Source organism: Lepidochelys kempii, chromosome 17 (genome assembly GCF_965140285.1).
Source record: "Lepidochelys kempii isolate rLepKem1 chromosome 17, rLepKem1.hap1, whole genome shotgun sequence".
Lineage (NCBI taxonomy): Eukaryota > Metazoa > Chordata > Testudines > Cheloniidae > Lepidochelys > Lepidochelys kempii.
Window position 1 is genome coordinate 3,179,982 of NC_136396.1, and position 27,677 is coordinate 3,207,658.

General features: G+C 46.1%; 1 protein-coding gene across 10 annotated transcripts in view; it reads left to right on the forward strand.

Annotated features, from left to right (window-relative positions):
• Window positions 1–27,677, forward strand: part of SPECC1 (sperm antigen with calponin homology and coiled-coil domains 1) — a 171,964-nt gene that overhangs the window by 87,274 nt on the left and 57,013 nt on the right. For 8 of the 10 annotated variants that reach the window (XR_012155359.2, XM_073315156.2, XM_073315162.2 and 5 more), the window contains 4 exons: window positions 7,314–8,887; window positions 11,455–11,662; window positions 12,327–12,400; window positions 14,829–15,007. Coding sequence is in view for 9 of the 10 variants with exons in the window: in XM_073315156.2 (XP_073171257.1) it covers window positions 7,314–8,887; window positions 11,455–11,662; window positions 12,327–12,400; window positions 14,829–15,007 (2,035 nt within the window). In the remaining variant the exon portion in view is untranslated. Of the gene's footprint in view, window positions 1–7,313; window positions 8,888–11,454; window positions 11,663–12,326; window positions 12,401–14,828; window positions 15,008–19,195; window positions 19,279–22,425; window positions 27,462–27,677 lie in introns of those variants that run through there. The other 2 variants (XM_073315163.2, XM_073315164.2) reach the window with 2 other exon arrangements.

Here is a 27,677-nt window from a genome sequence, read left to right on the forward strand (position 1 = left end):
ATAAACTTTATTTTAGTGCTCCACACTTCAGTGCTTTGTAATCAACACATGATGCTCTTGAGCACCCCTTTGGGTTATGTTCCAGGGTGTCTCCTTTGTGACAGAAACCCTTGGTTTTGTAGTATTATGAACTGTTTCTGAGATGCCTTATAATGGAGAGCATTGGGCACATCTGTAATAGCAGGAACAGGCAGTCGGGGTTGTAATGGTGTTTGAGAGATGGCCATTGCATTGTGATTTATTAGAGAACAGGTCAGCAGCCCATGGAGCCTTACAACCCCATGGGACAGGTCGAGTAAAATTCAAAGTCCATGCCACTTGGCACAGTGATGAAGTGCTGGTTGCATTTGTTAGGTGTCCTTCGTTTTGATACCTGCTTGTCTCTTTTCCATTACTCATGTTCAAGTCTAGTCATCATCTGGTAGGAATGAAAGGCAGGCTGGCCCAGCTAGCAGAGCCGCCATGTTGTTTCTGAGATGTTAGAGATGTTTCCTAGCACCATGAAATTGCATCAGTGTGTGACAGCATTGCTTCATCCCATTGTGACACAAGGTCACCATGTATTGACCTGATGACAAGGTCACATCACTGACTTTGAGTGGTCCAAACCAGTGCAGGCTCTAAATTATCTGGGAGCCAGGCTTGTAGGACACTGGCCAGGCCCATGGATATCAGACAGACTTACAACTTCAGCTACTGGATGGCTAAGAAATTATCCTTCTGAGCTTCATCTTGAATACTAATGCAAAGTCCACCTGCTGGTATCGCAACAGTGACGATGCCTGAAGAGGTGATGAGGAATCATTCTGCCAGCAAGCAGTCTTGCCTTTTCCATTTCTATTTCTCTGTGGCTCACGTCCTGAGACAGAGAGATGACTGTGCTGCTTTGGTCAGATTTGCACAAAGTCCACAAAGAGTGGATTGCTTGATATCTGCTTTACACTGAAAGAATCTGAACAGCCGGCTCTGCCCAAGTCTCTCTGTTTGGTTAGAAAGTGACTGTGGGATCCCCCATGTTCAGTAGCAGTGCAGGAGAGTATGTTACATGAGCTGTGCCCAGCACATCTGTTTTCATGTGTAATGCATATTTTACCTCTGAAATCTGTGGTATGATTTATAGTTTGCTTGGCTGTATGTGGTATGAACGCAGCAGGCATGCATCTATTTGGTGCATAGGGTATGTCTATACTATCCCATTGAGTGTGCAAGATTCAGCTAAGGTTCAGACAAGGCCTTTCGCTCACTATGGGCAGCTGCATCCCCAGGTGTTAGCTGAGGGGCGTCTCTACCCCTCTGAGCCACAAAGAGCTGTACTGAGCTTTCCGCAGCTGGAAGTGACACTTGTCACAGACCATTTGATTTCCCCCACATTCCAGTCTTGGGTGTTAGTGCATGGAAACCAAGGGCTTGTTCTTCCTCTGCGCTTGAAGGGCATGCAGTTCAGAAATGCCTGCTCTTGGCAAGTGGGAGCCCTTGAGTTAAATAATGGGGACCTCCCATGGTTTAAGCGATGGGCCTGTGCTCCTGTAATGTGATGTGTAAAATGAGTTTTAAGATCCAGCATTCCACCGGTGGCCCTTTGAATTGGAAAGGAAAAAACATAGTCTCTACTTCCATTCTGCTTTCCACTGGGGAGCTGAGAGCCGCTATGGCATGCTGGCTTCGCCAGCTGTAGATGACTAAATGTAGCCTGGCTGTGTGGGCTGCCTGCAGTCCAGCCAGAATATTCCTGCTATCTCTTCCCATAAACACTGCAGCCTTTGTCTTCTGCCTTATCCTGCCTTTAACATTACACAGAGCTGTTACTGTGCTCTCTCTGGAGCAAAGTCCCCTCTCTGTTTTAGGGGGTCTTTTCTTCAACCCTCTCATTGTCCCTCCATGTTTATTGTGCTGGCTTAGGACATTTATTTCGGAGAAAGGAGGAGATGCCCCCATTTGTGGGGGTTTTATAAATGTATTGCATTCTCCAAAGAGCTGCTGAGCAAACAGTGTGTGGTCGACATTAACTCTTCGGTGCCATGCAGGTCTAAAATGCAAGAGCCACGCTGGGGCTTTCTCAGTGTGTGGAAAATTGTGTTGAGAGAATTTGGAATTTGCCTGCTATGTAATGCAGCAGCCATGCAATCCTGCAAAATGACTGCTTCAGATCCAAGCACTGAGTTTTAGGGTCTGCTCTCCCTTTAGTGTTATCTGCCCTTAGAATTATAAGAGCTTTGTTTGTGTCATTGAAGAAAGGCTTCCAAATTCTGCAAAACGTAATTGGTTCTAGGACTCACTCAGGGACAGATCTTGGAGCCCTCCTCTGCTGCAAGCACCTGGCTCACTGTGACTGGCTCACTGTCACACTGTTGTGTGGCTGCATTCAATGTTTTCCTCCTACATCTCTTAAATTATATCAAAACCATAAGACCCATGTCCTCGGTGGAATAGCACTTTTCTGTAGTGGAGTATGTGTCAGACAAGGCCAGGTAGCTTGAGGAGTCAGGAATTCCATGAATTCTAATCCCAGTTCTGCTACTGACTTTGTTTTTCTCCTTAGGCAAGTCACTTAACCTCTTTGTCTCCGTTTTTTTACCTATAAAATAGGAGTAATAGTTCCCTTGTGTCATGCCACCTGTGCCAGCCTTAAACAACTACTTCTCCTTTCATCATACCCTTGATAACCCTTCCATGGCTTTGAGCACCCATGATGCTTCTCTCCAGCACCCGCAGACTCTGTGTTCCGAAGTCTAGTTAGTCACAGCTCTCAGTCTTAACAGCCCATTAGGAGGACTGTTGTATTAAGTTAGATGGAATAAATGGGCCAAAGGTGTTAACATAATCCAGTCACTATTCAACATTAAACAGTGTTAAACAAGGTTCAGGGCATGATATAAAGATGTCAGCATTCAATGTTATGTCAAACACACCATTAAAAATCATTTAAACCTTTTATTAACGATAAAGAAAAGAAGGAAAAACAGTTAAAACACTTTGAAATGTAAAATATTAAGTAGGGCTTTCGTTTTGACAACATCCCTTGTTCCCTTTCCCTTTAGCTGGAGAGTTTTAGAAGGAAAAATTCCTGTGTTTGACAGTCTCTTAGATGGTATTAAAGATGGTAATAACTGTCCTTTGGGGAAAAGAGAAGAAGATGGTTGAGTAGGGTTGTGTCAAAAAAGAGACCCAGCAGTGTTTGACCAGATAACAAAAGCCAAGTTACCACGAGGTGGAGGGAGGGAGGTTGGGTCATTAGCTCGTGCCAACCCCTGCTCAGCTGGGGCCGCCTCCTACCTGAAGGCAGGCTCCTTGTTAGGCTGCAGCAGCTCCTGTCCCAGACCCAGAGCAGAGGGAGCCCAGTGTGAGGTGGTGGTGAGGTGGAGACAATCCTGGGAGGAATGGGAGAGGGTGGGGCTTGGAAGAGGAGTGAGCGATAGGGGCAGGGCCTCGGGGGAAGAGGCAAAGAAGGTGCAGAGCCTTGAGGGAAGAGGTGGGGCAGGGGGCAGGGCCTTAGGGGTCCGGTTACCAGCAATTAGAAAGGAGGCAACCCTATGGTTGAGATGAGCTGGAGCTGCCACTGCTCCTGTTGATGTTTCTGTTAAAACTTGATCCTGTTTCATAGAACCATAGAATATCAGGGTTGGAAGGGACCCCAGAAGGTCATCTAGTCCAACCCCCTGCTCAAAGCAGGACCAATTCCCAGTTAAATCATCCCAGCCAGGGCTTTGTCAAGCCTGACCTTAAAAACCTCTAAGGAAGGAGATTCTACCACCTCCCTAGGTAACGCATTCCAGTGTTTCACCACCCTCTTAGTGAAAAAGTTTTTCCTAATATCCAATCTAAACCTCCCCCACTGCAACTTGAGACCATTACTCCTCGTTCTGTCATCTGCTACCATTGAGAACAGTCTAGAGCCATCCTCTTTGGAACCCCCTTTCAGGTAGTTGAAAGCAGCTATCAAATCCCCCCTCATTCTTCTCTTCTGCAGGCTAAACAATCCCAGCTCCCTCAGCCTATCCTCATAACTCATGTGTTCCAGTCCCCTAATCATTTTTGTTGCCCTTCGCTGGACTCTCTCCAATTTATCCACATCCTTCTTGAAGTGTGGGGCCCAAAACTGGACACAGTACTCCAGATGAGGCCTCACCAATGTCGAATAGAGGGGAACGATCACGTCCCTCGATCTGCTCGCTATGCCCCTACTTATACATCCCAAAATGCCATTGGCCTTCTTGGCAACAAGGGCACACTGCTGACTCATATCCAGCTTCTCGTCCACTGTCACCCCTAGGTCCTTTTCCGCAGAACTGCTGCCTAGCCATTCGGTCCCTAGTCTGTAGCTGTGCATTGGGTTCTTCCGTCCTAAGTGCAGGACCCTGCACTTATCCTTATTGAACCTCATCAGATTCCTTTTGGCCCAATCTTCCAATTGGTCTAGGTCCTTCTGTATCCTATCCCTCCCCTCCAGCGTATCTACCACTCCTCCCAGTTTAGTATCATCTGCAAATTTGCTGAGAGTGCAATCCACACCATCCTCCAGATCATTTATGAAGATATTGAATAAAACCGGCCCCAGGACTGACCCTTGGGGCACTCCACTTGATACCGGCTGCCAACTAGACATGGAGCCATTGATCACTACCCGTTGAGCCCGACAATCTAGCCAGCTTTCTACCCACCTTATAGTGCATTCATCCAGCCCATACTTCCTTAACTTGCTGACAAGAATACTATGGGAGACCGTGTCAAAAGCTTTGCTAAAGTCAAGAAACAATACATCCACTGCTTTCCCTTCATCCACAGAACCAGTAATCTCATCATAAAAGGCGATTAGATTAGTCAGGCATGACCTTCCCTTGGTGAATCCATGCTGGCTGTTCCTGATCACTTTCCTCTCATGCAAGTGCTTCAGGATTGATTCTTTGAGGACCTGCTCCATGATTTTTCCAGGGACTGAGGTGAGGCTGACTGGCCTGTAGTTCCCAGGATCTTCCTTCTTCCCTTTTTTAAAGATTGGCACTACATTAGCCTTTTTCCAGTCATCCGGGACTTCCCCGGTTCGCCACGAGTTTTCAAAGATAATGGCCAATGGCTCTGCAATCACAGCCGCCAATTCCTTCAGCACTCTCGGATGCAACTCATCCGGCCCCATGGACTTGTGCACGTCCAGCTTTTCTAAATAGTCCCTAACCGCCTCTATCTCCACAGAGGGCTGGCCATCTCTTCTGCATTTTGTGATGCCCAGCGCCGCAGTCTGGGAGCTGACCTTGTTAGTGAAAACAGAGGCAAAAAAAGCATTGAGTACATTAGCTTTTTCCACATCCTCTGTCACTAGTTTGGTGTTTGGGATCTTAGTTTCATCTTAGTTTGGTGTTTGGGATTCAGCTGGAGCCAGTAGGGATGGCAGTGTCATTTGGGTTCATTTGTTTCTGGCCTGTTCTGTTCAGTACACCTCTTAGGATTAAGATGCTGAAGGCCTGGGGTCCCAGGATCAGTGGGGGTGGCAGCCATGAGGTGAAGCTCGTTCCAGTAACATCTGTTCTTTTTGTCTGTTCTTCTTTTTGTTCTTTCATCCTTTCCGCTCAAAATCTTTCTTTTAAGGACCAAAAAAAGAAGTGATGGGTGAAATAGCCCATCCCCTCACTATTTTGTCCACCAATTAGGCCTAATATCTGACATACCAGTTTTGGCTCATTAGCTTCCTGCTCCATATCTTTTAACCAGCATAATTTAAACACAGTCCTTGAATTATATTAACTTGGCCTTTTTGTTTAGACTAACTCAGTTATTCTGTCTCCCTTTCGTACCTTTTCCCATCAACATTTGTCTTTTTAGCTCATGGTAACATCTTACGGACTTTTACACAGCTTTTACGGTGGAACTCACAATTCAGGTAAATTTGTAGGCCCAATTGTCATAACAGACCCTGGGTTGCTTCCATACCCAGAGCTCCCTTTTCTAACCTAACTAAAGAGATCTGGTCTCAGTAACTTCACCACTTCCAGAATTTTTGTGGAATTTCACCAATTCCATTTTAAATATTGTGAATTTGTAAGCAGGTAAAACTTTGTCATTAGAATGGAAATGAAGATTTCAGCATCAACTTCCCTTTTGTCTCCTTGTCACCCATCCCATTGGCTGTTAGGGCTTTTAAAATGCTAAACCGTTCTAAGTGAATTCCCCATATTGCTTTCTGTGTTTCTGAGAACCTGCAGAAACAGAATTTTCTGTGTTTGTGTTTAGGTTTCCAGTGGTGAGAATTTCTCTGCTCCAGAGGTCCTATTTAACTAACTCTACATGAGAATTGAAACCTTTTTTCAGTGCACATTGGTTAGATCTCAGGTCAGGATGTTATTCAACAAGCACAAGACAGCAGTAGCTATGCAAGAGTATAATTGGAATAATGTGGTTTTAAGAGCTGTTACCTCATGAAGCATCACCAAAGATGGGGAAAACTTAAATCTATTATTGGAAAGCTGGGATTGCTTTCCAATACCAGTGGAGGTATGCAATTAATTTCTATCGTAAGTGGTTCACAAGAAAATACTTTGAAATAATTGCTCATTCACACCAGGAAAAAATACAAGCCAACTACCAAACAGGTCAGGATGTTATCAGCATCATAAGCGCCCTGTGCTATCTGCCTTTTTTATGAGTTCTGAGTGGACCATTGCTGCATTAAAGATGCTGAGAGTCAGTGCTAATCAGATGGGCTCAAGGCCCAAGAGTAACATAAGTTCTACCTTGCAAACAGATTCTCATTTATTTCTTCCAACAGAAACCTGTCCATGGCCCATTAGCCATCTCTATCTGCTCGTCTTTGGTTAATTTTCCTTCTCATTAAAACTGTTCCTTATAAATTGATTAAAATGTAAATACATCAATTTCATGTGTGCTGGCAATACCTGGTTTTACAACCAAAGTCAGAAACATGTCCAAGGTTAGTGGGCTTTTCTTCTAGAAACTGCCCATCAGTTTTTAATTAAGCATTTCAGTACAGTTAACATGATATAATTAAAATAGTTAAGGACGCCATTGCTTTTTGTCAGTCAATTAACATTGTGGAATTTGGCATTACACTTTAAAAATATATTGAAGCAGCTACAGATTATGCTGCCTAGTGGGAGGGAGTTGGGCAGATTGCTCCTTTCCTGAGGAGGAGGGAATATGAAATTAATACAAGTGTTCATGATGAAGAAATCCATGACCGAAGCTATTCAGACATCCAGGTGTTTTCCTATGGCAGCTGTAGGCCATAACTTTGTTGTCACATGACTTGTTTCACATAGGAAATTACTGAATTTGTCTCATCTCTTTTCTCTTCTATCTTCAAGGAATTGTTTCATCAGCGAAGCGCACAGGGATTCCGGCTCCTCGGGAAATTTCATCAACTGTCTCCAGAGAGAGAGCTGTTTTGCGTGGTCCAGCCAACACCAGGAAAACTCAGCCCAGCCCAACTTCTTCGGGCACGCCCACCCCTACCAAGCACCTGCGTCCTTCTGCCAAGTCCAAGCAAGAGAATGAAACTGGGGACAAGACAGTTCTGGAGTCCCAGGTTAAGGAACTCTTGGCAGAAGCAAAGACAAAAGACACTGAAATCACCAAGCTCCGGAGTGAGCTGAAGAAATGCAAAGACAAAGGGTCAGTTAACTCTGAAGGGATTGGTGCTTCAGACCAAAACGTAGAAATGTTACCAATGTCACCTGGTGACATAGACCCATTAATACAGACTCTTCAGGAAAAGAACAGGACTTTTCAAAAAGAACTTGCTAGCCTGGTGGAAGAAAACCGGGTTTTGAAGGAGAAACTGATTTATCTAGAGCACTCCCCTCTCTCGGACACAACAACAAGCAGCGGGGGCGACAGCAGCTTCACAACCCCAATCACTCAAGAATCAAGTTTTGGAAGCCCAACAAAAAATCTATTGAGAGGTGAACCAGATGAGCCCAGACAGCGTGTGAATGGAGAAGCAGTGCGAAAGTCAGGTTCTTCTAGCAGTGATGTGACTAAAGCCTCTTTGTCACCCGATGCATCTGATTTTGAACATATAGCAGATGTACCTTCTAGGCCAACGTCCTCCAACAGCAACCCCTTTAAGGGTTCCAGATGCTCCACCACAGGGAGTTCTCCAAACAACATTAGTGACCTTTCTGTGGCCTCCCTGACAGAGAAGATACAAAAAATGGAAGAAAACCACCACAGCACAGCAGAAGAGCTTCAAGCCACTTTGCAGGAGCTGTCAGACCAGCAACAAATGGTGCAGGAGCTGACAGCAGAAAATGAGAAGCTAGTGGAAGAGAAGGCTCTGCTGGAGACCTCCTTTCATCAGCACAAAGAGAGAGCAGAACAGCTTAGTCAAGAAAAAGAAAAGCTGATGACTGTCCTACAAGAGCGATCCAAGAATGAAGAAACCAAAGTTCAGGAGGGGAAAATCCTTGAACTAGAGCAGAAATGCACAGAATTGCTTGAGAAAGCACAGTTTGAAAGAGAAAAGCTGCTCAACATCCAGCAACAATTATCCAGCAGCCTACGGAGCTTAGAAAGGGAGCATCAAGACGCTCAGGAGGTGATCAAGGGCCTAAGAGAGGAAAATGAGAAGTTGGGTGGGCTTTTGGAAATGGAACGACAGAACAACAGCATGGTGGCAAAGTCTCTAGAGGACTGTAAAGTTGCCTTAGAAGGCCTGAAGATTGAAAATGGATCTCTCAGAACTCAATTAGAAAGTGAGAAACAAAAAGCTGCAGAGATCAATGCAATGGGATGTATTACTGACAACTCTGAGGTGCAAGAGATGCTGAAAGTGGCCCATGCAGAGAAGGATCAGTTAGAACTGGCTTGTACAGAGCTCAAACAAGAGCTGTTGAAGGCAAACAGTGAAGTAAAACATGTCCAGGGCCTACTGGCCAAGGTAAGACAAAAATAGATTCACATTCAAGGCCACCAGATGCCTGCCTTCCCCCATCAACCAATACAGTGGTTTCTTCATGAGACAAAGACCAGTAATGAAGTAGAGCTGAGTGAATAATTTATAGTGAATAATCTAATCCGTTAATTTTTTCCTTTGACAAATGTGCAAGTTATATAGGATTTTTTTGCAAATTTATTCTCTCAGAATTATTTGCAGACTAATTCCTGGTCTCTAGATCATTTGTGAGCAGTTCACTGTGAGTACTCAAGATTTTAAATTTGAGTTACACTAGTTAGTTTTGATTGGATTCATAGGTCACATGATATTGGGTCTATTTTCTGATTGAGCAAACATAAATTTCTAGTATCAGGTTTCTGTACTCAAAGAGAACTAAATAACTGATGGTTAGTGAACAGCAAATTTTAAAGTCAGGCCGAATCATGTTGGTTTACCAAGTAGTGAATCAAATGACTGGTCCTACCAGTGTTACTGGCATGAGAACAAAGGGTCTTGCATCCACTGAAATCAATGGCGTCAAGTCAGTTGACTCAAAATAATGCAGGATCAAGCCCAAAATGAATTTTTGTAAAAACATTAATATAATATTGGGCCATCCTACTGAATTCAGATACGAAGTATCAGCTAGCACATTAGCAATTTTATATACTTTTGGCTAAAACTGAGTGTAATCTGTTTGAGGACTAAATCTTGCCTGGTAGAGAAACTGACTTGATGGTCTGATTGGTCATTTCCATTTTTAATTAGTATGGTCCTTTTCATGGAAGGGTCTTTGTTTGATTTTTACTGATGTGATTTCATCCAAGACAGTATGTCTCCTCTGCCTTTCAGGGGGCTTGGGTGTTGATAGATGAGGTAAAGGAATTTCAAGGGAAGAGTAATGTAGTGGTCCTGAATAGTATCCGGCAACATAGCAGTGGTGTAGCTAGAACCTTGCCATGCGGGTATTAACATATAGCCTGCTGATGTGGATCCCAGGTTGTCTATATATGACAATTGGTGGAGACAGAAAAGTCCTGTTAGATAACTGAGTCCATCACGCTGCAGGGCAGAAAATAGTGTCCCCTGTACTGCCCACCTCTTCTTGCCTGCCCCCTCACCCACCCCCCCAGTCATATATGCTGTTAAACTGTTATAAAGCTGACCCTAACTAACATTATTAGTGCAGTGTTTGGGATTCCAGAACAATTTTTTAAATGCCATGTCATGTGTGATGTTTCACAAAACCTGAAATCAAGCACTTATTTAATGGCTACAGAAACAATTTGTTTTAGAGCAGTTTTCCCTCTCCTAGTTCTGTAGTTTATAGCTTCTTCCCTTTACTTTCAGTCCCCAGCAATTCTAAATCATTACTGATTCCATTTTCTATCTAAGCCCAGGTGTTCAGAGTGTAGCTGCACTGTTGGGTGTCACAGAGTAAGTGTAACTGTCATGCAAGCCTCTGATTAATGTCTACCACTGCAGAGAGAGCACCAGTGTCCACCGTGGTTCCTGGCCAGGGGAGAACTATGGAGCTGAGTAGTTGGAGAGGAAGTGAGCGTTGCCAAAAAGCACCTCTATGGTTTGAGTGATTTAGGAAATCCAGATGTTCTTTCAGCTGGAGTAGGTGACCACAGCAAATGGAATATAGTAGGGGAGACTCCTAGTGCGTTGGCATGTTCGCTGAGGCTATGCTTTATGAAGAATAAATGAAAAACTGCTGAATGCTCCAACTCTGCACTAAATTTGTATTGCTTTTTTTCTTGCTTGGTTTTTAAACCACAAATTTCCTCCTTTTTACTCTTTCCTTCCATTGAATTAGGTTGTTTTGCCATTTGTGACACCCAGACAAGACCACAGGCTTCTCTAAGGCTTCCCTGTAGCCAAACTCTGCCAGTTCTGTCCACAGAACTGGCAGCATGTGCCTCGGTTTTCCAGAACCCTGTTTCCTACTCTGAGAGGCTTGCACTTTCCTTGTCCTTGGAAGCACTGCTGTTGATCTCTGTGTCTAAACTGACCAGCTGAACTGCAGTGCATTCACACCTTCAGTAATTCCAGGTACAGTATGTCTGGGAAGTGCATTTACCCTGGAGCTGCCAGAGCTACCACGTACATCCTGGCCATCCACTGCAAACGCCATAGAGAGGCAGCAGTGAAATGGTTAATGTAGACAAACAGGTCTGCTTCTAGGCCCAACTCTAGCTCTATCACTCTCGTAATGTGACATAGCAATGGAATGGCTAGGGGCTTTGACTTTCAAGAAGAGGCATTGCTCTATACCTTGGCTGCAGTGATTGATTTAGAATTGTAATTTCTCTCCCATCTAGCAGACTTAATTTCCTCTCCTGCCCCTTCCTGATATTACCTTTCTGCTGTGAAAAGAGTGTTGACAAAGCATAGCTCATGCACAGTTCCTGGAGCTCACTGTCAGGTGCGTTAGAACTCCTGAGTTTGTGCAGTGCCTAGAATATTGGGCCAATCCTGTTCAGTGCATGGAACATCCACTAAAGTCTGTCCTATTGTCAGTGAGCTGCCAGGGCAGACTTCCAGCTTTCTTTCCTTCCTTCCAGGTGGAGAAGGAATGTGGTCAGCTGAAGGAACTGTATGACCGACAGGCTGAACAGCTGAGCAGAAATAGCCTGAAGCTGCAGGAGAAAACTTCTGAGAATGAGTCTGAGATCAAAAACCTGAAGGAGACCATCTTTGAGCTGGAGGACCAGGTGGAGCAGCAACGTGCTATCAAACTGCACAACAACCAGCTCATCAGTGAACTGGAGAGTAGGTGGAGCAGGCCCAGAGCCAAGGCTGAGGCATATACTCGAGCAGTGTGGGGAAGGGAGGGTGTCTAGTAATTCCCACTTTGATCAGTCTCATCAATATAGACTGCAGTCTTCACAGGGCAGGGACTTGCTTCGTTTATTGTGTGTAAAACATTACACGTACGCGTGGCGCTGTAGAAATAATAGTAATGAAAATCTCCAAACTCTCTATCCTTCAGCTGAATGGAATATTGCCCATATCTAGATGTTGGCTTTTAAACTGGGTTTATTGTCTTTCTTTGTAAAGTATTTTGATATCTGGTGATATGGGCTATATAAGAGCTAGGAGGTGGTGGTGTTATGGGAATGGAAAAATGCCACCTGCTGGCATGAGTTGCACATCTCACTTTCTAAACTTTTTACCTAGAGTTGGGCACCCCAGTTAATATGTGATGTGTATACAGTCCTATAAGCTTCCATATCTGGGACAAAGCCCAGAAAATGGCTATTCAATTTAAGGCTGTTTCTGACTGTTAAATCCACTGTCTCATAGACAAAAGAGTTTGGTTCAGTAATGGCTTTTACCATGGGCATCATCAAGGGTGCTGATTCCCTCTACCTCACCCACTCTTCACCCTGGGCATCGTGTCTCTAATAGTTTTTCCCATCTTGACTATTTGCAGGTAATGTGATGAAGCTAGAAGAGCACAAACTGGATCTGGAGAGGCAGCTGAAGGGTCTGACTAAACAGATAAAGGTGATGGTCAGATTCCTCAGCGTTTTCACCTGACTGCTGGCTTTGGGCCAAACACCACATTTCATTTCAAAAGACCCATCTGCCAGCTCTCAAAATATCTTGAAAAAAGGCCTCTCCCACTCCCCCATTCACTCTCAGAGGAGTTTGACTTTCTCTTTGGCTGAGAGGGAAAATACAATCCAGGGCTGCTCTGATAGCAATGTTACTGCTAGGCTGGGCAGCACCTGGCAATACAGTTATTGTTTAGAGGCATCAGCCTCTTTGCAGATGCCATAAGCCTCTGCCAGACCAGGGTTAATAAGCCCACGTCTATATCTGATGCAGGCCTGTATGCAGTGATGTGCTGCCAAAATCTTAACAACGGGTTCCATCCTCTCCCCACGAGGGGGTTGTTGCCCACCCCTGCCCCATCCACCCCCCTTCCCTGTCCCCTGACTGCCCCCAGAACCGGGCAGGAGGGTCTCGTGGGCCACCGTAGTGGGTGCCCACCCCACCCCTAAGAGCCAGAGGCACCTGCCGGGGGGCGAGGTGGGGAGTCCCGGCAGTGCTTACCTGGGGCAGCTCCCAGGAAGAATCCGGCAGGTTCCTCTGGCTCCTAGGGGCGGGGGAGTGTAGCTAGGGGGGGAGCGGGGGAGCAGCTGCTCCCCCCCACTGATCACATCAAAAGTGGTGCCTTAGGTGCCAACTCCCTGGGTGCTCCGGGGCTGGAGCACCATGGGGAAAATTTGGTGGATGCAGAGCACTCATTGGCAGCTCCCCGCACCCAGCCCCAGCTCACCTCCGCTCCGCCTCCTCCCCGAACGCACTGCCCTGCTCTGCTTCTCCGCGCCCTTTCCCGCGAATCAGCTGTTCGGTGGGAAGCCGGGGAGAGCAGAGAAGCAGGCCGCAGCTTCACACTCAGGCCAAGCGTGGTGGAGGTGAGCTGGGGCGGGGACTGGTTCCCCTGCACACCCCCCCTCCGGGTTACGTGCTGCGGCGTGGATGGCCCTCCTCACGCCCCCCACCCCCATCCCAGCTCACCTCCGCCTCCCTGGGCCTGAGTGGGAAGCTGCCGCCTGCTTCTCAGCCTGCCCTAGCTTCCCGTGCGAACAGCTGATTGGCGGGAAGCCGGGGTGGGGGCCGAGAAGCAGAGCGGGGCGGTGCGTTCAGGGGAGGAGGCAGAGGCCAAGCGGAGGTGAGGTGAGCTGGGGCCGGGTGCGGGGTGGGGAGCTGCCGGTGGGTGCTCTGCACCCACCAAATTTTCCCCTTGGGTGCTCTAGGGCTGGAGCACCCGTGGAGTCGGCGCCTAAGGCACCACTTTTGGCCTGTTAAATTTCGAAGCCCTTTTAGAACCGGTTGTCCCTCACAGAACAACCGGTTCTAAAAGGGCTTCTAAATTTAACAACTGGTTCTAGCGAACCAGTGCGAACCGGCTCCAGCTCAACAGTGCCTCTACGTCCACGTGAAGCAACATTTAAGAGGCCCAGAAGATCTGCCTGTTACATTAGCATCTAAGAAACACATATACTACAAGCAAGTAATAATCCTTGGCACCTAGGTAGCATGTTACATTTCAAAGCTATGTACAAATATTAACTAATATACAGAGAAGAGTTTTTAAATAACTCTGCTACTGACCATCACAACAGGCAAAGGCCATTTGCTGCTGCTGATAGAACAAACTTGCTAAAGTTCTGTTACTGACCTAAAGATGACGTGTTTCTGTCCAAGTGTCTGTATTCCATATAAAAAACCATCCCAGGCCATCAGTCCACATGCAGATGTCCTACTGACATCACTAGGACATTTATGTTGAGATATGGTCCTTCGTCTCCAGCTGTGATTTCCAGAGTAAATATATGCACAAACCAAAAATGCTGGAACTGCCAACTTCACCTGATACCTTAATATCAGAGCATATCCTTTCTGCTTTATTCAATTCCTTTCCCCTCAAAGAAGGGGAAGCAGGTGTGGCAGTCAATGAGGGAGCTGAGGAATCGGTTGAGTTTCTTGTAATTTGCAGTGGTTTAGTCCAGGTCTCCAGGACACTTGTGCTTCTTTCTCCATGAACTTCCCCTGCTTTGGGATGGCCAATGCTGTATAGCTGATGATGGGACATGAAGCAGAAAGGAGCTCATCTTTCCACAGCAATATCTGCTCTCTAGTGCTATTGCAGCCCTAAGATTGTTAGATAAGTGGATAATGGTAATAAGTACTCTGATTTCCTTTTCAGATGGAAAAGGTAATACAAATTAGTGTCAGGTTTTTTTTTGGCAATCCTGTCATTACCAAATGGCACATATCTACTGCGACCTCAGTGTCATCATGAAACTCTGACATGCCACAAAAGTCATCAGTGATCACTGATAAAGTGATTTCCAATGTGTGATGTGTCCATCTCTAGTAGGGACATTCCTACTCAGCCCATATTTGTACTTGCCCTTTCTAGGAAGATACAGAGGAGTGGAGGCGTTTTCAAGCTGACCTGCAGACTGCAGTGGTGGTGGCCAATGATATCAAGTGTGAGGCTCAGCAGGAGCTGCGGGTGGTGAAGAGGAAGCTCCAGGAGGAAGAGGAGAAAAGTGCCAAGCTGCAGAAGGAGCTGGAGGAACTGCAGGGCAGCAGCAGGTCAGTCGCTCACAAGGGCCGGGTCCTTGTCTCTATGGCAGCAAATGTGCATGCAGGCGGTGCTTTGCCTCTAACTTTGCATTGACCCAGATGCGTATGTTGTCTGTTTTTAATCCCTCTGGTTGGTTTTGTCTTCTTTTAAGTTGTCTCTGGTTTTGTCTTTCTCGGGTGCTCTCCAGTTCCCTGAACTGGGCCATGAGTGCAGGCTTTGTAAGGGTTACCTAATGACTAGATGCCCTAAGGTTTGCAGTTGTTTGTGTGGATGACAATGATCTTTATACACAGATGAGTAGGATTAAATAAAGTGGTCACCAGTATTTATCCTGCAGCTTTGTCCTTTGGACTCTGTTGTGCAGTGTATTATTGCCTCCATAACTGACTGCACAGTTGGGTTAAGCCCCTTGCTGTTTTGCAATGACCCTAGGATGGCTCAACATATCTCATGGGATAAGCTGAAAATTAGCTACCTATGTTGAGATGAGAACCTGGGTTGCACTGTTGTGGGCAAAAATAGGGACTTGCTGGACCTTTGTGTTCTGCAAGTCCAGGACATACTGACTGAATGGTTGATGAGAATATTGGGAAATCCTCACCCTGGGCAGCAAGCCCTTGATTGGGATCCCCTCTCCTGACCCCCAGTTTTGAGCTTAGTGGAATGATCTGAGGCTGATCCCTCTGTGAAAGTTAAAATTAGTTCTGGGTGAAATGTTATGTTGTGAGAACATTTAGGGTACAGTTGGGATAGTCTGATGGGCTTCAGTGTTGCTAGATTCAAGTTAGTCCTTCACCCCAACCCTTGGATTATCACATGCACTTTAAAATAATCGAGAGAGATGCCACATGTTCTGTGAGCAGTATACACTGTGCTCACTCTGGAAGAGGTAACCACTTTGCACGTAAGGGCCAGGTGTGAGTTATACAGTAGGAGTTGGAACCAACTCAGGGCATTGTATCAGGGTCTTCATGCAGTGCAAGATATTTTGTGAAGCATCTTTCATTCCAAAAAGTTTTATAGTGCTAACTAGTACAATTACAGAACTGAATTGAAGGAACGTTGGAAATGAAAGGGTATAGGAAAGAGGGCTGAGATTTATAAAGAGGGCAGTACCACATGCTCCTAATGCACTGGCACAGGCAGATTCAGAGCTGCAGAGGTTATATCTGTACAGAGCCAATGAAAAGAAAGCTGCACAGCTAACGGAGGTAGAGAAGGAAGTCACTTACCAAAAATATATACCAGGTTTTCCCTGCTTCCCTACACCTCCACTGAATCTCTCTTCCCCAATAAGTCCATGTAAACTGAATGTGGCAGCCATTGGAATACAGTGAGTTCTGCCAGTTCTTTCAGGGGTAATGCAGTGAAGCTTGTACTGCTCATATTGTCCTGATATTTACCATGCAATAGCTTCCGGAGTTGCCATTGCACAGAGGAGATGGGATGCGAGTGGCGAGGGATCAGGGCTGGCTTTGTTGGGGAGGGTGAATCACAATTCCTGCCTTACATGGGCAGAAATGTTTTTTAAAAGAATGTGTTTAAGATCCAAGTTCAGTAATGGGGTCCCTGATATGTGTGGAATGAAAAGCTACCAGCGAAAAAAAATTTAAAACAAAAGGAAGACAATCAAATTATCAGCCAAGATTCTCTGTGCTCTGTGTTTTCATTGCTAGTGTTAATGGCATCACAGATGCTGAGAGCAGGATGAGGAGCATAGCTCCCAGTTAAAGCTGGGTGAACAACTAATGTTTCAGTTCTCTGGAAGTTCTGAACAATGAAACAAAACATAAAACCAAAAAAACCCAGTTTCACTTTCACCAAAACAGAAAATTGATAAGTAGATCTCAACCAAAATTGTTATCAGATGAAATGTTCCGAAGCACTAGATTCACAGAATAGAGGAGAAAGAGATGGTGATGGTGGTGCTGTGTTCCTTATTGCCTTTAGCTCAATGGTAAGGGCACTCCCTTGGCCTGCGGGGGCCTGGGTTCAATTCCTCCTTCTGCCTGATATGAAGCAGGCTTTTGAATTTAGATCTCCCCCATTGCAAGGGAGTGTCCTAACCACTGGACTGTGGGATATTCTGGAGCTGGTCTCTCTCAGGCCTAATCTACACTTAAAATTTAGGCTGACATAGCTAAATCCCTGAGGGGTATGAAAAACTCCACTTCCTGATTGATGTAGTTATGCCAACCCTGACCCTGAGGGTAGACACAGCTAGGTGTCAATGCTTTTGTAGAGCTAGCTACTGTCGCTCAGGGAAGTGGGCCTACGCCAGTGGGAAAAACCCTTCCATCAGCACGGGCTGAGTCTACTATGGGGTTATGTCCGCATAACTCTGGCGCTGAAGGCATGCCGCTATACTCTCTCGCATGCTGATGCTGTTGTACTTTAATAGTCAGGACCAGAGAGGGAGAGGGAGAATCTCTCTGTACCTGGTTTTTATGGCACTCACCTGGGAGATGAGTGGCTCAAGTTCCTGCTCCAGTGACTATTGGATCATTTATACACAACAGTTTCAACAAGAGAGACCAAGGAGACCAGCGGTTCGGGCACTCTCTCCTGCAGAGCAGGAGACCCAAGTTCAGATCCCTGTTCCACATCAGGCAGAGTGAGCAATTGAACCTGGGTCCTCCGTATCCTAGCTGAGTGCCCTAACTGCTGGGCCAAAGCTTATAAGCTGGGCACTGCCCCACCACTTCCTCTTCCTCCTCCTCTGGCTGTTTCTGGAATGGTGTCTAAGGCCCCAAAATGAACATTTTGGCCAAAAACTATTTAGTGAATTCTTATCATATTTGCGTATAGTTTCAGATCAACTGAAACTGTATTTCTTAGTGAATAAACTATTTGATAAATTCTACCAGCTTCCTCTCCCTGGCCTACTTTAGACCTTAGTCTTGTTGTAACCGTGAGAGTCAAAGGAGGTCATGGAGGTACAGAGTCTTTCAGTTCCCATCTAAAGAAAAAAGTACTTTGAACGCAAAGGTAGGGTAGGAGAAGGCTTGTTGGTTTCAGAAGTAGGCCGTTATCTCCCACGGATTTGGAATGTGGCTGCATTGTTATAACTCTCAGGGTGAGGTGTATCAGAGCCTCAGTCAAGTATGCTCCTGTTAAAACCAGATCCCTGTAATTCATACATGCAAACATTTCCAGGAGGAGAGAGCGAGACAGGCTACCATGCCTGCTGTGGGAAAGATAGGAGCTTCCAGAGAAGGCAGGAAAAGAAATTTGAGTCTAAGCCAATTCCCCAATTACATGCTTTTAATTAAGAAGTCAATTCTGTGGTATGCTTCATATATATATATATATGGCTCTGTCTGTTCGCCTCTCTGTCTGTCTAGCTTCCTTGTTGTACTACTTTGGACATGAAACCTGAAATACATTCTGCAGTGGACAATGTAAATTTTCTTCAAAGGGCAGGTGCCAAGCTGCGATTCATATCTTCACTAGTGAAAGTTTCTGCATCTGTTACCCTCTTGGTGTAATAGATTTGAATGGGGATTACTCAGTGTCCCAGCATAGGTTGTTCTAGTCAGAATTGCAACACTGAATGGCATGTAGGAGCCAGAGAAGCCATTCTAAATCGGATCCTAAAACAGCTGGCAGTGAAATTTTAAAACATGTACTGACTCTTTATTAAACCAGTCCCTGAAGTCTGTGGGTCTACTGCTGCGAACTGGTGTTACATCCCAATTACCCTCACATTCCTTTGGCCACTGTCCATATCCAGCAACGCATCCTCTTTTACCTGAAATTCGTGGGGTGAACTCAGTATTGCTCCAGTCAAAGTCCCCAAGGGCCACTGGCCAGAACCAACACTGAATTCTATTCCATGAAGTGACTTGTAACACATGCTAGGCACTAGCAGAACCAGACTGGAGCATGTGACACGTTAACAAGATCTATAAAATATCTCTCACGTTAGTTAATGCTGAGCAGCTGTGCATTAAGCAGAATGTCAGACAATCCCCTGTGAAAGTTTCCTGTCTGATTTTAAGCTCCATTGGAGAAATGCACCTTCCAAAGAGTTTGGTGCTCAAAGGTTTTTTTGACAGTGTTGGAACCCACATCATAAACCAAACTGAAGCCAATTTACCTCCTAAGAGATCCTGGTCGTTTTAGTATTTGCCTGTGGCTGCCTGAGTTCCTCACTCCAGCTGAGTTTGGTTTCACCTTTACATTTTTCTAATCAGACAAAGTCATTTTTGGTTCAGGAACAGCCAAAGAACTTGCAGAAAATGCCCTGATGGGGTCATCAGAGTCCATCTGAATGAAGGTAAGAGCCTCTCAAAGGCGTCTTTAACACAGAGTAACTGTCTAATTCTGTGATTAAGAATGCTGGGAGGTGGGAAGGGCTTGACAATACTAAGGCAAAGAAATGGGGTGTGGAAGGGAGAAGTTCACTTAATACCCTGACCTGAAATAAATCTTAGTACTTGTCCTAAGAAATACCAACTGAAACATACAAGTCATAGGTTTGGATTGGAGCCTTTTCTGACATTCTAAATGCAGATTAATAGTTTTTCTCAGGCATAAAAAACACAAGTTTTACAATATACTGTTGTACAACTCTCTCTCATCCACTCAGAATGTCAGTTAGTGAAGGTCTAACTTCTGTTAGCTGCTTTATAATCAGAAATGTCAGCAATGGAAAAGACCTGCTAGATTGAATCCATAACACTCACAAAGGAAGCAAGGTGCTGTAGGAAGTACCTGAAGCCTGGTCTACACTAAGGGGGCGGGGGATTGATCTAAGATACGCAACTTCAAAGTCGACATATCTTAGATTGACTTAAATCACTTACTTCGCGTCCTCACGGCGTGGGATCGACGGCCGCCGCTCACCCGTCAACTCCGCTTCTGCCTCTCACCCTGGTGGAGTTCGGAGTCCACGGCAGAGCAATCGGGGATCGATTTATCGCATCTACACTAGACGTGATAAATCGATCCCCAATAGATCAATCACTACCAGCCGATCCGGTGGGTAGTGTAGATGTGGCCTTAGTTTAGTGCGGCCTGATTGACCTCCATACACACTGACATATTCTAGGCCTGGTCTGTTAATGCTGTGTCTAGCAGCAGTGTAGGGGTGAGACATCATTCTCTTCATCATGTTGGTGAAGTTACCCTGCCAGCCCACATGTCCTGCTGCCTGCACAATGGGGGGATGATACCATATGCCTCAAACCAATCCCATGAGGGAAACCTTTGGGCCAAGAGGACTATTCTGAAGACCAAACAGTTATTTCCACAATTAAAAGAGCCACTTTCTAGAACAAAAGAGATCTAATTAAGTGACTGAAAGGCAGGTGAAACTGAGAATCCTGTTCTCTCCCACTAATTTGCTTCTACCCTTCCTCCTGTAGCCATGTCTCAAGTGCCACAGCATGGCAGTGTTAAATGCACGATCTCCTGGAATTAAGCTTGTAATCTATGTGCATTAAACCTAATGTCAGTGTGTATGTGCTGATGTGCTGCTCCTTTGTGCCTGTGTTTTGCAGCTGTTCTGTCTTACAGAGGTTTGCTCAGATCACTCTGCTCTCACTTAAAATGAGAGAACGGGGAATTTTGGATGGGGCCAGGTTGAGCTGTTTAGTATACTCAGCTGCTCTCCAAGTGTTTTGGGGCCAAAATGAGATTATATCCCAGTCTTTTTGGTGTAAGAAACCTGAGGCCAGGTCCACCCTATAAACTGACATTGGTATAACTGCATCGCTTAGGGGGTGTGAAAAATCTACACCCCTGAGCGACGCAGCTATGCCAACATAGCACTGTCTCCACTGGGGGTTATACCAATGGGAGGGCTTCTCCTGTCGACATGGCTACTGCGTCTCAAGGAGGTGGATTATCTGCGCCGCCAGGAGAAGCTCTCCTGTCTGCATAGTAGCAGCTTCACTGAAGCGCTAAAGTGGTGCAGCTGCAATGTTTTAAGTGTAGACCTGCCCAGAAACAGAAGCCCTGACTGGAACAGAGACATTGCAGTGCCTGGGCAAGTTCCCGTACACAACTTGACTCAACAACGCAAACTGATTAGTAAAGGGAAAGCCAGGGAAATTCTCACATACACACCCTTTAAAATATGTTCCCTGGCTCTGAATGTTTCATTCCTTCAGCCAGGGGATGCATTTTTTGCAGTATCGTTAGCTAATCATGTCCTTGTGCAATATTTATCTTTATGTGATTCCTAAGATTAAGCAGATTCAAGAACTTTCTGTGACTTCCCGTTCATCTCCAGAATTTCACAGCTAAAGCACTGATTAATAGAAAGCAAGAGCGGTGAGACAAACTGACCCATCTCCCTAATGGGTATGCATCCCAGGGGCAAAGACAGCAGTTCATTGTGGTAGCTATCCCACTGTGCAACTGGCCACTGGGTGCTTTGGGAAGGGTTTGCAATGCCTCATTGGGCAGGCACAGAGTCACATGATGCAATTTTCCCAGTCCCATTGTTCCATGGGCATCCTACTGTATTGGCAGCTGCTTTTCAACTGAAATGTCGGGGGAGAGCGTGACAGGAAGTGTGTGTTTTTGGGGACAGAGTGTGTGTCAGCAAGCTGTCTTGTAAGTTCAGACAGCGGCAGGAAGCAACCAGTCCTGGGGGAAGGGGAAACCCCAACATCAGTCCCCGCTTCCCTCTCTGGGCTCTCTGCACAGCTATATATATCTACATAGAGAGCTCTCACACACACACACACACACGCATGAGCATTGAGCATTCCACGTTAATAGTTTGCTTTAGCAGAGCTGTCACTAGAGGCATTGTGAGACCGCTCCAGAGGCCAATTACAGAACAGAAAGCAATCAAATGTCTACACTGGCAATAGAGCACTGGAACCTCTGCGCAAATAGCCTTACGGCTCTTGTCAAGGTGGGTTTTTTTACAGAGCTGCAACTCAGGAGTTTCTGCGCACAAAGTGGCTTGGAAGTGTGTATGCGTCTGCAGTTTGAGCGGACAAAGCTGCTTCACTGCGCAGAAACTTGCCAGTGTAGACCAGCCCTAACTTTTCTTTGTTTGATGCTCTGATCAATGCCCCAAGTCAGTAGTATCCTAAGTGAGCAGTGGGTGTATGTGTGGCAGTGCATAGAGGACATTACCTCCTCCTCAGTTTTCTGCACCATTTATCCTGTTCCGCCCCAAAGGAGATCTTTCCTACACCAGCATCTGTGCATTGAAGGAGACTGCATGAGGGGAAATGCCATAGAGTATACCTGGTGGAGGGGCAGTCTCTTGAATGCCATATGGCAACTCAGTCTCTGCTAAGGAGGTAGTTGTAAGTTTGGTCCCAAACACATAATCAGTGCTCTGGCTGCTCCTTTGTTTAGTGGCAATGGGATGGTTTGGGTAAAACACTTACAACTGCACTTTTGAACTGTTGTATTGTTTTATATAACTCCTCCCCCATGTTTGTTTCTGTCTCCGCAGGTGCCCAATCTCTGCCAGTTAGCACAGTCCTGGAGAGATGCAAAGCCAGCCCTGATCTTGCCATGACAGGGACACCTCAGACAATGCCTTCAGCCTGAAAAGGGAAGTTTCAATTGGAAAAAGCACCTCAATCCAAAGAGCCAGATTATTACTTCCCTCAAAAAGCCCAGAGCACTACAAAGTGTGAATGCAATTCAGATACACCTTTCCCCATGAGCAGTAGCCTGACCCAAAGGAGCCTGGCCCTTTGATTTCAACAGGCTGCTCTCTTTTGAAGAATCTTTGAGGTGGAAACAGCTTTGAATCCATTTAAACCAATTGAAAAGAAATCTTAGAAACCAAAACTCTTGGGATTGATCACAGGGATTTGGGGACTGAACCTATCCATTGACTGTAGTGGGGGGTGGCTGCTTTTGCAATCATACATTTAAAAGTTTTGTAAAAAAGAGTTGTGTGTGGGTGTAGAGAGACAGGGTAAGTGAGACCTGGTCTACACTGGGGAGTGGGATTGATCTAAGGTACACAACTTCAGCTATGTGAATAACATAGCTGAAGTCGACGTACTTAGATCTACTTACCGTGGTGTCTTCACTGCGGTAAGTCAATGGCTGATGCTCTCCTGTCGACTCCACCTGCACCCTTCGCCCTGGTGGAGTATCAGAGTCGATGGGAGAGCACTCAACAGTCGATTTATCGTGTCTAGAATAGACACGATAAATTGATCCCCGCTGGATCGATTGCTGCCCATCCATCCGGTGGATAATGTAGACAAGCCCTGAGGTAATAGCTTTTCTAAGGGCATGGCTACACTGGAAACTTCAAAGCACTCCCGCGGCAGCGCTTTGAAGTGCGAGTGTGGTCGCGCACAAGCGCTGGGAGACAGCTCTCCCAGCGCTCCTGGTACTCCACCTCCGCGAGGGGATCAGCGCCGAGGGCTGGGAGAGAGCTCTCCCAGCGCTCCTGGTACTCCACCTCCGCGAGGGGATCAGCGCCGAGGGCTGGGAGAGAGCTCTCCCAGCGCTCCTGGTACTCCACCTCCGCGAGGGGATCAGCGCCGAGGGCTGGGAGAGAGCTCTCCCAGCGCTCCTGGTATTCCACCTCCGCGAGGGGATTAGCTCCCAGCGCTCTGAGCCTGTCCACACTAGCACTTTAAAGCGCTCTGACTTGCTGCGCTTAGGGGGGTGATTTTTCACAGCCCTGAGCCAGCAAGTTAGAGTGCTATAAAACGTTAAAGCGGCAAAGAGTCCTATGGCACCTTATAGACTAACAGACATATTGGAGCATAAGCTTTTGTGGGTGAATACTTCACATGCATCCGCCGAAGTGGGTATTCCCCCACGAAAGCTTATGCTCCAATGCGTCTGTTAGTCTGTAAGATGCCACAGGACTCTTTGCCACTTTTACAGATCCAGACTAACACGGCTACCTGTCTGATACATAAAATGTAAGTGTAGCCAAGCTCTTAGACCAACTTCAGTTGATGGGAGAGACAAGCTTTCGAGCTACTGACAGCTCTTCTTTAGATCTGGGAAAGGTACTTGGGGGTTGTCTACACTTGAAATGCTACTATGGTTCTCCTGTCAGTGTAGTTAATCCACTTCCTGGAAAGGCAGTAGCTAGGTTGTCTACACCAGTGGTTAAGTCACCTTACCTATCTCACTCAGGGGGGTGGATTTTTCAGACCCCTGAGTGACCATAGCTGGATCGACTTAACTTTTTGAGTGTAGACCTGACCTCAGAATGCTGCAGTTAAACAGGAGGTGGAACAGATTGTTTAGGGTAAGTCGTTAACACATGTTTTAAGGGACCATTCAAAGCGAAGTGACCAGTTAACACTTCTGCTGTCAAAGGACAAAAAAGGAGGATAGGTGGGTTGTACTAAGCCATATATCCAGAGTCTTTGGGCATGGCTACACTTGCAGATGTAGAGAGCTTTGAGTTAAACCAGCCTTCGGAGCGCAGTAGGGAAAGCGCTGCAGTCTATCTACACTGACAGCTTCAAGCACACTAGTGTGGCCACACTTGCGACGGCATTGGGCGCGATGCATTATGGGCCGCTATCTCAGCATGCAAGTGACTGCAACGTGCTTTTCAAATGGGGGGTGGAGTGTGACAGGGAGTGTGTTATGTGTATGTGGGGGGGGGAGAGTGGGGTTTTGGGGGGCTGAGAGCATGTCAGCATGCTGTCTTGTAAGTTCAGACAGCAGCAGACCCCTTCCTCCCCCCCCGACCCCCCGTCTCTCTCTCTCACACAGCATTCCACACTCATGGTTGCTTTGTTTCGGAGCAGATAAGCATGCTGGCTGTCAGAAACAGAGCTTTCAAAGGGCATATCCACATTCCTACAGTGATTCAAAAACAATGACAACAGTGGCCACTTGACTTAAGGGGATTATGGGACATTTCCGGAGGCTGATCAGAGTGCAGTAATGCAACACCTCGTCCACACTGGCGCCACAGTGCTCCAGCGGGGGCGCAGCAAACGTTATTCCACTTGCCGAGGTGGAGACCAGCAGCGCTGTAGCCGTGGAGTCAGAGCGCTCTACGTGCCTTGCCAGTGCGGACGGTTAGCGAGCTAGTGCGCCCGGGGCTTCTTTATTGCGCTGTAACTCGCAAGTGTAGCCAAACCCTTTATTCAGTCCGTGTTTTTTAGTGTCTAGCCAAAATATGAATTTAAGCTCCCAGGCTCATCTTTTGAAGGTGATGTGCAGGTTTCCTTTGAAGATGAGAATTTAGAGGTCAGATATGGAGTGATTACTTTGTGAAAAGTGTTTGCCCACGGGTGATACAGTGTTTTTATCATTTTGTGTGTGGGTGTATAAGGGCTTGTCTACACTGGCACTTTACAGTGCGGTATCTTTCTTGCTCAGGACTGTGAAAAAACACACCCCTGAGCGCTGCAAGTTTCAGTGCTGTAACGTGCTAGTGTAGACAGTGCACCAGCGCTGGGAGCTATTCCCTCATGGAGGTGGGTTTTTAGGGCACTGGGAGGAGCTCTCTCCCAGCGCTATGCCACGACTACACAAGCCATGTTAAAGCTTTAACGTTGCCAGTGAAGATATGCCCTAAGATGTAACATGTTATGCACACACATTATGTAAATATATATAATTTTATATGCATATCTATTTTCTAATGATTCCAGGATTTGCATGTGGGTGAGAGAGTCAAGTGTAGATTACATATGAAGATTAGGTTGCTGCTTATTCAGTATAAACTGCCTGGGTGTTTGAGGTTTTGGATGCAGCATTGACAATGGCCTCACCGCTAGGTGGCAGCAACTGACTCGTGTGGCACAGAAGTCTGAAAGAAGCTGGCTGCAGCATATCCTCCTGTAGATTTCTATTCTGCCAGATCAGGTGCAGCCACATCCATGGGATAAAAATTAGCTGCTTGTCCTGGACTGCAAGCAGAGGGATCCGAAGGAAAACAACAGATGTTCCCCTAAAGGAAAGTCGTTCCCATCCTCTTAACTCAGGTGAAGTATATGGTCAGGAGAATTTGCTTGTGTCCTTCCTAACAACTGAAGACACTGGGAAAGCTTTCCTGGATACCAAGGAGAAACTAAGACAATCAGAGATCACTCCCTTGTGGGACTGGAAGTTCACATTTTGGCCCTATGGTCTCCACTCCTCCTTTGGTTGAGAAGATCTAGCAGGGCCATGGCTTCTGGGCAGCAGATTCTATGAATGCTAAGAGCTCTCATGACTTTGGCATGACCCATGCCACTGTGCCATGTTCCATGCCACTGTGCCATGTTACATAACTGTACGCACACTTGTGTTGCCTCTCTTTATTATCTGTGCTGGCGATTGTTCAATGTTTTTTTATGTGTTTAAAAAAATACATGGAAGTGCAAAATAAATGTGTAATTGTCCAGAAGTGTCTGCTGCCTGCTCCTGGCCTCTTTTCTGTTCTGCGTATCAGCAGCTGTGTGTGCTTCTTCTTTGTCTCCCTTGCAACTGAGGAAGAGTCACGAGTCACTTTGTAACCACAATGCCAGGAACTGCAGCCACGGAAACCCTGAGATCTCTCAGGCAACAGAATAGTTACCCCCAACAGAGCTGCTCAGTCTTTTTCAAAAAGAAGGAACCGCGGGGTTCAGAAATGTACAAACAACACAGTCCCGCATTATTGCTGGTGCTTTCCCCAAACGTATGTAGCCTGCCTAGTCCCATAATCAACACACTAGCCACAGCAAGGTTGGCACCTTTCTGACTCGCTGTTATTTGTGTAATCCAGACCTGAAGAACAAAGACAGTGATCAGCTGTTGCCAGTGAGCTTTCCTCTAATGCTTCAACTATCTCACCCTCCTGGGGAATCAAGTGAAGTGATGTAAAACTGCTCATGTTCTAACTCCCCCACAGCTGAATAGCTCTGGCTTCCTTCTGGAGCTGCTGCACTCCAGCGGTGATAACTGTGTATAACATTTCATCCCATGTTTTCAAGCAATGCAATAGCAGTAGGTTGCATTTTGTTTAAATTTCCTCCTCTCTGTGCAAGAGCTTAGTTAATATGGCTCAGACTATCCAACCAGTCTTTTGTAAATGAATGTTGTGCTCTGGGGGTTGTTGTTTGGCTCTTAAGCTATGGCTTGGCATTAATCATGCTGGGTCATGTTCTCATGCCATCTTTCTGAATTCGTTTGCTCTTGTGAGTTGCACTTCTACCTCCTTAAACTTAAAGGCTTGAAAAGTCTGTGATTTCTGTTTGCCAACTACGGTTTGGAGTATTATTACTGTTTCGCCTAGCAGTCCCAGACAGGGATCAGGACCCCATTGTGCTAGGCCCTGCACAAACACTGAACAAAAACACAATCCCTGCCCCAAAGATGCTACAGTCGAAGTGTAAGACAAGATGGATACAGGCGGATGGGGGAGTACAAGGAAACAATGAGACAGTATTGGTCAGCATGCTAGGCAATGGTCTCTGCACACCAACAGCCTAATAATTGTAGACATCCCTGGAAACGGGAGTTTTGAGGAGGGATCTGAAGAAGGGCAATGAAGTGTCTTTGTGGGTGTTTATACAGAGCTCTTTCCAAGCAGGAGGGGAGTGTGGGAGAAAGCACAAAGGTGCTTTTTGAAAATGTAACAAGTGAGGGATTGATGCTGACATCATAAACTAATCAGAGGGAGGAAATGACCTCTCCATACTGAATAAGAGATTATAGGAGCCTGTCTCTCTCTTTCTCTCCCCCCCCTTTATTAATTTTGTTTTCAAAACTGAAAAGCAGTGAGCAAGTCAAACC